This window comes from Procambarus clarkii, chromosome 60 (genome assembly GCF_040958095.1).
Source record: "Procambarus clarkii isolate CNS0578487 chromosome 60, FALCON_Pclarkii_2.0, whole genome shotgun sequence".
NCBI lineage: Eukaryota > Metazoa > Arthropoda > Malacostraca > Decapoda > Cambaridae > Procambarus > Procambarus clarkii.
Window position 1 is genome coordinate 23,574,796 of NC_091209.1, and position 8,989 is coordinate 23,583,784.

The 8,989-nt window shown below is 50.2% G+C and overlaps 1 protein-coding gene across 1 annotated transcript in view; it reads right to left on the reverse strand.

Annotated features, from left to right (window-relative positions):
* Positions 1 to 885: 885 nt before the first annotated feature.
* LOC138353923 (uncharacterized) overlaps positions 886 to 8,989 on the reverse strand; it is a 13,890-nt gene continuing 5,786 nt past the window's right edge. Inside the window, exons 2-3 of the mRNA XM_069307349.1 lie at positions 1,200 to 1,355; positions 886 to 1,061 (exon numbers count right to left, since the gene is read on the reverse strand). Of these exons, the coding sequence (XP_069163450.1) occupies positions 886 to 1,061; positions 1,200 to 1,355 (332 nt within the window). The remainder of the gene's footprint in view (positions 1,062 to 1,199; positions 1,356 to 8,989) is intronic.

Genomic DNA, 8,989 nt, shown 5'->3' on the forward strand with positions numbered 1-8,989 from the left:
ATCACTCGATACATACCCGCTTGAAGTGTGAGGGGCAAACAATCTTGGTTCTTCCTGACTAGTCATAGACTGGCTTCCTACTGGTGGTGTCACACAGCTCATCAACATCACCTCCCTACGTGGGCCGCTACTTCGTCTGCCTCGGCACATAGCGCTACATGCCCTATCTGCCCACAAGTCCAACACACCATATTCCTCCTCGGACTGCTAGGACTGGTCCTTCGAGGGCTACTTGGGGGCGTCTTCTTACCGCTTTGTGGGACGAGTCTCTCTTCGTCTTGACGAGGTTTGCCAAACAGACGTGGGTAATTCCTCGGGACATACTTAGTGGAAGACCTATGTGTCAAGATGTACTCCTCCGCCATGGTGGCTGCTGCACTTAAGGTCTCTACCTGTTGTTCCTCTAAGTACGTCTTTAGATCTCCAGACAGTCTTTGAAGTCCTCTAACAGTATGAGCTGCTCGAGGTCTTCTTTGGTCTCCACCTTCCGAGAGGCACACCATTCCTGGAAAAGTCGTTCCTTGATGGTCGCGAATTCGGTGAACGTGTACTCCGAGGTCTTTTTCAGGTTTCTAAACTTCTGCCTGTAAGCCTCAGGTACCAATTGGTAAGCCATGAGCACTACCTTCTTCACCTTGTCGTAATCGCCGGAGTCATCAAGGGACAACGTGGAGCAGGCGATTTGGGCCTTCCCAGTCAAGACGGACTGTATCATGATGGCCCAATTCTCCTTTGGCCACTCCAAAGAGGCTGCGACTTTCTCGAAGGCCGCGAAAAACTTCGAAACTTCCTTCTCATTGAACTTCGGGACCATTTTAATGTTCCTTACCGGATCGAAACTGCTTGTTTCCGTTGTCTGCCTCCGACCACCTAATCGCAATACTTCTAGCTCATGTTGTCTCTCTTTTTCTTTTTCTTCTCTCTCTCGCTCTTCTCTTTCTCGTTTCTCTTCTCTTTCTCCTTCTTCTCTTTCTCTTTCTCGCTTTTCTCTCTGTCGTTTCTCTTCTCTTTCTTGCTCTTCTCTCTGTCGTTTCTCTTCTCTTTCTCGCTCTTCTCTTTCTCTTTCTCACTCAAATTCTAAACGCCTCATCTCCATTTCTTTATCCTTTAATTCTCGTTCTAATTCTAATTTCTTCCATTCTATCTCACGATTTATTTCCAAGGCATGCAGTTTGACAGAAAGCATATATTCAGCTCACCTGCATCACTGTCAATGTCACTGCCCTTATCTTCCTTTTCAGCGGAAGCTACTTCCTCACTTTCTTTTGTATTTTGTGCCTCGTTTTCCTGTTTCTCCTCGGCCTTCAAATGCCGGTGAACAAGATCATGCCGGTGAACAAGATCGGTGACAAGATCTCCACACGGAAATCACTGGCACGTATCTTTATCTCCAGATAGGCACTTACTAATACAAGTTCTGGTTTTCCCAGATATTTTAATCTGGCAAGACAGTCCTCCTTGTTCAGAAAGGCCTGAACATCATCCAGATCGTCGATGGTCGCTTTTTCTGCCACTGTCACTTAGATGGAGCACTAGCACTTAACACACTGCTTTCACTTTAGCACTTAACGCACTGTACTACGCCAATATTGCACTTTATCGCACCTAACACCGCACTTGCCAATATTGCATGTAATCACACCGGGCACCGCACACTACAATATTGCACTAAATCACGCCGAGCACTGCACTACAATATTGCACTGAATCACACCGAGCACCGCACAGGACGTACAATGTCCTAATAATTACACACAGGGGGAATTATTTACAGGGGATTACGCTACATCACCACCCCTGTCAAACATACTTGACAAGGGGTCGGATCCCGCTGGGGATGCCAATTATGTTACGGCCCTATTGGGTCGCAACCGGGTTCTTCTCTGATGTTATTACAGTTTGGGTATCCGGGCCCCAAGTTAGTAGTGGCTTTCAAGGGGTGTGTTCCGTAACGCAAGTTAAATTAAAGGGGAAGGGATACAAATGCTCTGCTTTATATATATAATCACCACCACCATAAATAAATATATAAACAGTCACACAGGGGGGTATAAATACACAATGTACAGAATCATCTTCCTCTGAAGACACAGGATGCTCCACGGTGCTCACGATGAGTAACCCTGGTTCTCTTCTTTGGCCCACGATGAATCCTCTGATTCACTCGGCGAATCTACCCTGGCCACAGGCCAGCCAAATCACAGTCCCACTGGGAGCTCCGTCGTGGAGGCCTTCAACCACAATCCAGCCTTTAGCTGGCAGGTTCCAATCAGGTCCGCTGTGTAGGCCACTCCACGACCGATACTAAAGTTGCGAGCCCTAGGCAGGAGCCTCGTGTGATTCCACACTGATCACTCTCCTCTCTCAGTACCACAGTGGCTAGTCTCTTCCACCAGCCAGCCCCGGGTACGACGATTCCTCGACTCTGCCACGTCACAGGCAGGCTAACACTCTCAACAGTGTTCGTCCGGGGATGACTCACAGCTTCTTCAGAGCAAACTCGTGGAGAGACTTTAGCTGCCTTGGGTAGACTGCTCCATCGTCCAATACAGCAGTCCCAGGTCGACTCTGTAATCAGACACGTCATTAGTACTAGGGACACTATAGGGCACCTCACTTACAGGCTTAGACACAAACGTCCACCTATCCACTCCATAGATGGCGTTGCTATCTAAGCGCCACCTCACCAGACGTCAGCAGCGGCTATGCTATGAGCTGATCAAGACGGGAATCCAGCACCTGTGGCCGGTATATCCCGTCCTCACTAGATGGCCCTGTCCATTTGGAGGGGGTTTCGGGAGCGGACTCACAGATGGCGTTGTCGTCACTGCTCCGTGCTCGGATGCTGGACTCGGGTCCGTAACACTCAGTGTCCAGCGGAGAGAGAGCCCCGCAATCTACTGAACCGTGACTCTGTTAGCTTTGCCGGCCGACCAGACGGAATCACACTGCATCCGTGGAAGGGTGGCAGACAGTTAGCATGGGACTATACTTGTGTATCCACCCTGGCAACGACATACATCACCCTCTCTGCCGGCACAGCAGGAGCCGCAGCGACACACAGAGAAAAACAAAAGTCAGTCAAGTACAGGCAATTAGATCAACGGTACAACTTCGTTCCAATAGGGTCTGAGACCCTAGGCCCATGGGGAGAGAGTGCAAGAAGGTTTCTTAAGGATCTTGGTTCCAAGCTCATTGACACCACAAGAGACCCTAGAGCAACAAGTTTTCTCTTTCAGCGCCTCAGTGTCGCGATCCAGAGGGGGAATGCCCGCTGCATCCTCAGTTCCTGCCCGGCGTCGGAGGTGTTCGAGGAAATCTACAGCCTCTAGGAAGCGAACTTTTTCTTGTGTCCTCTTAATGTTAATTTTTTGTATAAAATCAGATATGTAATTGTATAACCTTGCATAATAAAGTGTACACCATAATTAAAAAAAAAGGGGGTGGTAGGAGAAGCGAACACTCTTTCGTATTCAGAGTTAAATGGCAAGTTTTTCCCTGAATGCTCTGTGTTCCCTTCTCTGAGGCTGTGGGTCCCTATAATTGCACCAGTGGTGGTACCCCCCTATATATATATATATATATATATATATATATATATATATATATATATATATATATATATATATATATATATATATATATATATATATATTGTAAATCACGAAGAAATTACCACGTGATGAACAATGTGACTGTGTCAGACCACGAAGGAAGGATTAAGGAAGGATTTCCTTAAGCACTTTCGTATTTAATAATACATCTTCAGAAGGATGGATCTACAGTTCAGTGGGATGGCAATATAGGCAGGAAAGAGGTGAGGTGAGGTACAATGTCTTTAATGAGAAAAGGGCATAATTAATAAGATATTAGTGTATCAATAATTCTACTCAAGTCGCTCTTTAAGTGATCAATCAAAAAGTTATAGATTTTAGTAGGATCATTGGTACAGCAATACCTTAATAATATCCCCTTTTCTTATTAAAGATATTGTACCTCACCTCACCTCTTTCCTGTGTACTCACCTGTTTGTATTCACCTATTTGTGCTTTTAGGATCGAGCTCTAGCTCTCGGACCCCGCTTTTTGTAGCTGTTGGTTGTTTGATGCAATGACTCCTGGCCTATTTCTCTACCATACCTGCTTTTAAAGTTGTGAATGGAATTAGCCTTTACAATCTGCTCCTTTTAGATCATTGAATTTACTCACTACCCTTACGTAAAAAGAAAACTTTCTAACATCTCTATGACACATCTAAGTCTCAAGCTTCCATCCGTGCCCCCTTGTTCTGTTGTTATTCATTGTAAACAATGAATAACAATGGGGGGGGGGGGTGTAAATTACCAGGACCACAATTATTTTTCCATCTGCTGTCAGTGTCCCAATGATGGAGTCTGTGTATAAGATTTCACTCTGACACTCAAGTTCTTCGAACTTCCACTCCTGTTTTACTAGGAGTGCAACTCTTCCCCCACCCCCCTTGCCTTTGTTGTCTTTCTTTCCTAATCACTTGGAATCTCAGTGGGAATATTGCATCAGAGATAATATCATGTATTTTCGTTTCCACTTCTGCAATGAAATCTGGATCATTTTCACTTACTATTTCTTTAATTTCCTCAGCTTTGTTGGCAATAACGTAAGAGTTCGTGTACCAATTTTTCAGACTCTTCCTGGATATCCTATTCCCAGAGATTTCAGTGTGAGGGAGTGTGTGGGAGCTTGTAGGTGTGTAGGGGTCAGGGAGTGGGTGGGAGCTTGTAGGTGTGTAGGGGTCAGGGAGTGGGTGGGAGCTTGTAGGTGTGTAGGGGTCAGGGAGTGGGTGGGAGCTTGTAGGTGTGTAGGGGTCAGGGAGTGGGTGAGAGCTTGTAGGTGTGTAGGGGTCAGGGAGTGGGTGGGAGCTTGTAGGTGTGTAGGGGTCAGGGAGTGTGTGGGAGCTCGTAGGTGTGTAGGGGTCAGGGAGTGTGTGGGAGCTCGTAGGTGTGTAGGGGTCAGGGAGTGTGTGGGAGCTCGTAGGTGTGTAGGGGTCAGGGAGTGTGTGGGAGCTTGTAGGTGTGTAGGGGTCAGGGAGTGTGTGGGAGCTTGTAGGTGTGTAGGGGTCAGGGAGTGGGTGGGAGCTCGTAGGTGTGTAGGGGTCAGGGAGTGTGTGGGAGCTTGTAGGTGTGTAGGGGTCAGGGAGTGGGTGGGAGCTTGTAGGTGTGTAGGGGTCAGGGAGTGGGTGGGAGCTTGTAGGTGTGTAGGGGTCAGGGAGTGGGTGGGAGCTTGTAGGTGTGTAGGGGTCAGGGAATGGGTGGGAGCTTGTAGGTGTGTAGGGGTCAGGGAGTGGGTGGGAGCTCGTAGGTGTGTAGGGGTCAGGGAGTGTGTGGGAGCTTGTAAGTGTGTAGGGGTCAGGGAGTGGGTGGGAGCTTGTAGGTGTGTAGGGGTCAGGGAGTGGGTGGGAGCTCGTAGGTGTGTAGGGGTCAGGGAGTGGGTGGGAGCTTGTAGGTGTGTAGGGGTCAGTGAGTGGGTGGGAGCTCGTAGGTGTGTAGGGGTCAGGGAGTGTGTGGGAGCTTGTAGGTGTGTAGGGGTCAGGGAGTGGGTGGGAGCTTGTAGGTGTGTAGGGGTCAGGGAGTGTGTGGGAGCTTGTAGGTGTGTAGGGGTCAGGGAGTGTGTGGGAGCTTGTAGGTGTGTAGGGGTCAGGGAGTGGGTGGGAGCTTGTAGGTGTGTAGGGGTCAGGGAGTGTGTGGGAGCTCGTAGGTGTGTAGGGGTCAGGGAGTGGGTGGGAGCTTGTAGGTGTGTAGGGGTCAGGGAGTGGGTGGGAGCTTGTAGGTGTGTAGGGGTCAGGGAGTGGGTGGGAGCTCGTAGGTGTGTAGGGGTCAGGGAGTGGGTGGGAGCTCGTAGGTGTGTAGGGGTCAGGGAGTGGGTGGGAGCTTGTAGGTGTGTAGGGGTCAGGGAGTGGGTGGGAGATCGTAGGTGTGTAGGGGTCAGGGAGTTGGTGGGAGCTCGTAGGTGTGTAGGGGTCAGGGAGTGGGTGGGAGCTTGTAGGTGTGTAGGGGTCAGGGAGTGGGTGGGAGCTTGTAGGTGTGTAGGGGTCAGGGAGTGGGTGGGAGCTTGTAGGTGTGTAGGGGTCAGGGAGTGGGTGGGAGCTTGTAGGTGTGTAGGGGTCAGGGAGTGTGTGGGAGCTTGTAGGTGTGTAGGGGTCAGGGAGTGGGTGGGAGCTTGTAGGTGTGTAGGGGTCAGGGAGTGTGTGGGAGCTTGTAGGTGTGTAGGGGTCAGGGAGTGGGTGGGAGCTTGTAGGTGTGTAGGGGTCAGGGAGTGGGTGGGAGCTCGTAGGTGTGTAGGGGTCAGGGAGTGGGTGGGAGCTCGTAGGTGTGTAGGGGTCAGGGAGTGGGTGGGAGCTCGTAGGTGTGTAGGGGTCAGGGAGTGGGTGGGAGCTTGTAGGTGTGTAGGGGTCAGGGAGTGGGTGGGAGATCGTAGGTGTGTAGGGGTCAGGGAGTGGGTGGGAGCTCGTAGGTGTGTAGGGGTCAGGGAGTGGGTGGGAGCTTGTAGGTGTGTAGGGGTCAGGGAGTGGGTGGGAGCTTGTAGGTGTGTAGGGGTCAGGGAGTGGGTGGGAGCTTGTAGGTGTGTAGGGCTCAGGGAGTGGGTGGGAGCTTGTAGGTGTGTAGGGGTCAGGGAGTGGGTGGGAGCTTGTAGGTGTGTAGGGGTCAGGGAGTGGGTGGGAGCTTGTTGGTGTGTAGGGGTCAGGGAGTGGGTGGGAGCTTGTAGGTGTGTAGGGGTCAGGGAGTGGGTGGGAGCTTGTTGGTGTGTAGGGGTCAGGGAGTGGGTGGGAGCTTGTAGGTGTGTAGGGGTCAGGGAGTGGGTGGGAGCATGTAGGTGTGTAGGGGTCAGGGAGTGGGTGGGAGCTCGTAGGTGTGTAGGGGTCAGGGAGTGGGTGGGAGCTTGTAGGTGTGTAGGGGTCAGGGAGTGGGTGGGAGCTTGTAGGTGTGTAGGGGTCAGGGAGTGGGTGGGAGCTCGTAGGTGTGTAGGGGTCAGGGAGTGGGTGGGAGCTCGTAGGTGTGTAGGGGAGTGGGTGGGAGCTTGTAGGTGTGTAGGGGTCAGGGAGTGGGTGGGAGCTCGTAGGTGTGTAGGGGTCAGGGAGTGGGTGGGGGTCAGGAAGAGGGTAGAGGATGGGAAGTGGACACGTGTGTGTGTATTCACCTAATTGTATTCACCTCGTTTTGCTTGCGGGGGTTGAGCTCTGCTCTTTCGGCCCGCCTCTCAACTGTCAAGTGTTACTAATTTGTTTTTGTTTAACACACACACACACACCCCCAGGAAGCAGCTGTAATAACTGTCTAATTCCAGGTACCTATTTACTGCTAGGTAACAAGGGGGCATCAGGGTGGAAAAAACTGCCCATTTTGTTTCTGCCATCACCAGGGATGGAACGCGGACCCTAGGGTTACCCGAGTACAGAGCGCTGTCCACTCAGTTATCAGGCCCCCTACCGTGTGAGTGTGTGTTGTGTGTGTGTGTGTGTGTGTGTGTGTGTGTGTGTGTGTGTGTGTGTGTGTGTGTGTGTGTGTGTGTGTGTACGTGTGTGTGTGTGTGTGTGTGTGTGTGTGTGTGTGTGTGTGTGTGTGTGTGTGTGTGTGTGTGTGTGTACACGTGTGTGTGTGTGTGTGTGTACGTGTGTGTGTGTGTGTGTGTGTGTGTGTGTGTGTGTGTGTGTGTGTGTGTGTGTGTGTGTGTGTGTTTACTCACCTAATTGTCCTCATCTAATTGTGCTTGCGGGGGTTGAGCTCTGGCTCTTGGGTCCCGGCTCTCAACTGTCAATTAACAGGGTACAGGTTCCTGAGCCTATTGGGCTCTATCATATCTACACTTGAAACTGTGTATGGAGTCAGCCTCCACCACATCACTTCCTAATGCATTCCATTTGTCCACCACTCTGACATTAAAAAAGTTTTTTCTAATATCTCTGTGGCTCATTTGGGCACTCAGTTTCCACCTGTGTCCCCTAGTGCGTGTGCCCCTTGTGTTAAATAGTCTGTCTTTATCTACTCTATCAATTTCCTTGATAATCTTGAATATGGTGATCATGTCCACCCCCAAATCTTCTGTCTTCCAGCGAAGTGAGGTTTAATTCCTGTAGTCTCTCCTCGTAGCTCATACCTCTCAGCTCGGGTACTAGTCTGGTGGCAAACCTTTGAACCTTTTCCAGTTTAGTCTTACCCTTAACTAGATATGGACTCCATGGGCTGCATACTCCAGGATTGGTCTGACATATGTGGAATACAAAGTTTTGAGTGATTCCTTACACAAGTTTCTGAATGCCGTTCGTATGTTGGCCAGCCTGGCATATGCCGCTGATGTTATCCTCTTGATATGGGCTGCAGGAGACAGGTCTGGCGTGATATCAACCCCCAAGTCTTTTTCTCTCTCTGACTCTTGAAGAATTTCTTCACCCAGGAGGTTATCTTGAGGTTATCTTGAGGTTATCTTGAGATGATTTCGGGGCTTAGTGTCCCCGCGGCCCGGTACTCGACCAGGCCTCCACCTCCAGGAAGCAGCCCGTGACAGCTGACTAACTCCCAGGTACCTATTTACTGCTAGGTAACAGGGGCATCAGGGTGAAAGAATCTCTGCCCATTGTTTCTCACCACAGGATCACCCGCCCAGTGTTCTGTCCGCTCAGCCACCGGCTCCCAGATGATACCTTGTATCCTGGCCTCCTGCTCCCTACACCTATCTTCATTACATTACATATGCTTGCGTTAAACTCTAACAACCCTTTGTTCGACCATTCCTTCAGCTTGACTAGGTCTTCTTGAAGCCTCAAGCTGTCCTCCTCTGTCTTAATCCTTCTCATAATTTTGGCGTCGTCAGCAAACATTGAAAGAAATGAATCTATAACCTCCGGGAGATCATTTACATATATCAGAAACAAGACAGCACCGAGTGTGTGTGTGTGTGTGTGTGTGTGTGTGTGTGTGTGTGTGTGTGTGTGTGTGTGTGTGTGTGTGTGTGTAATT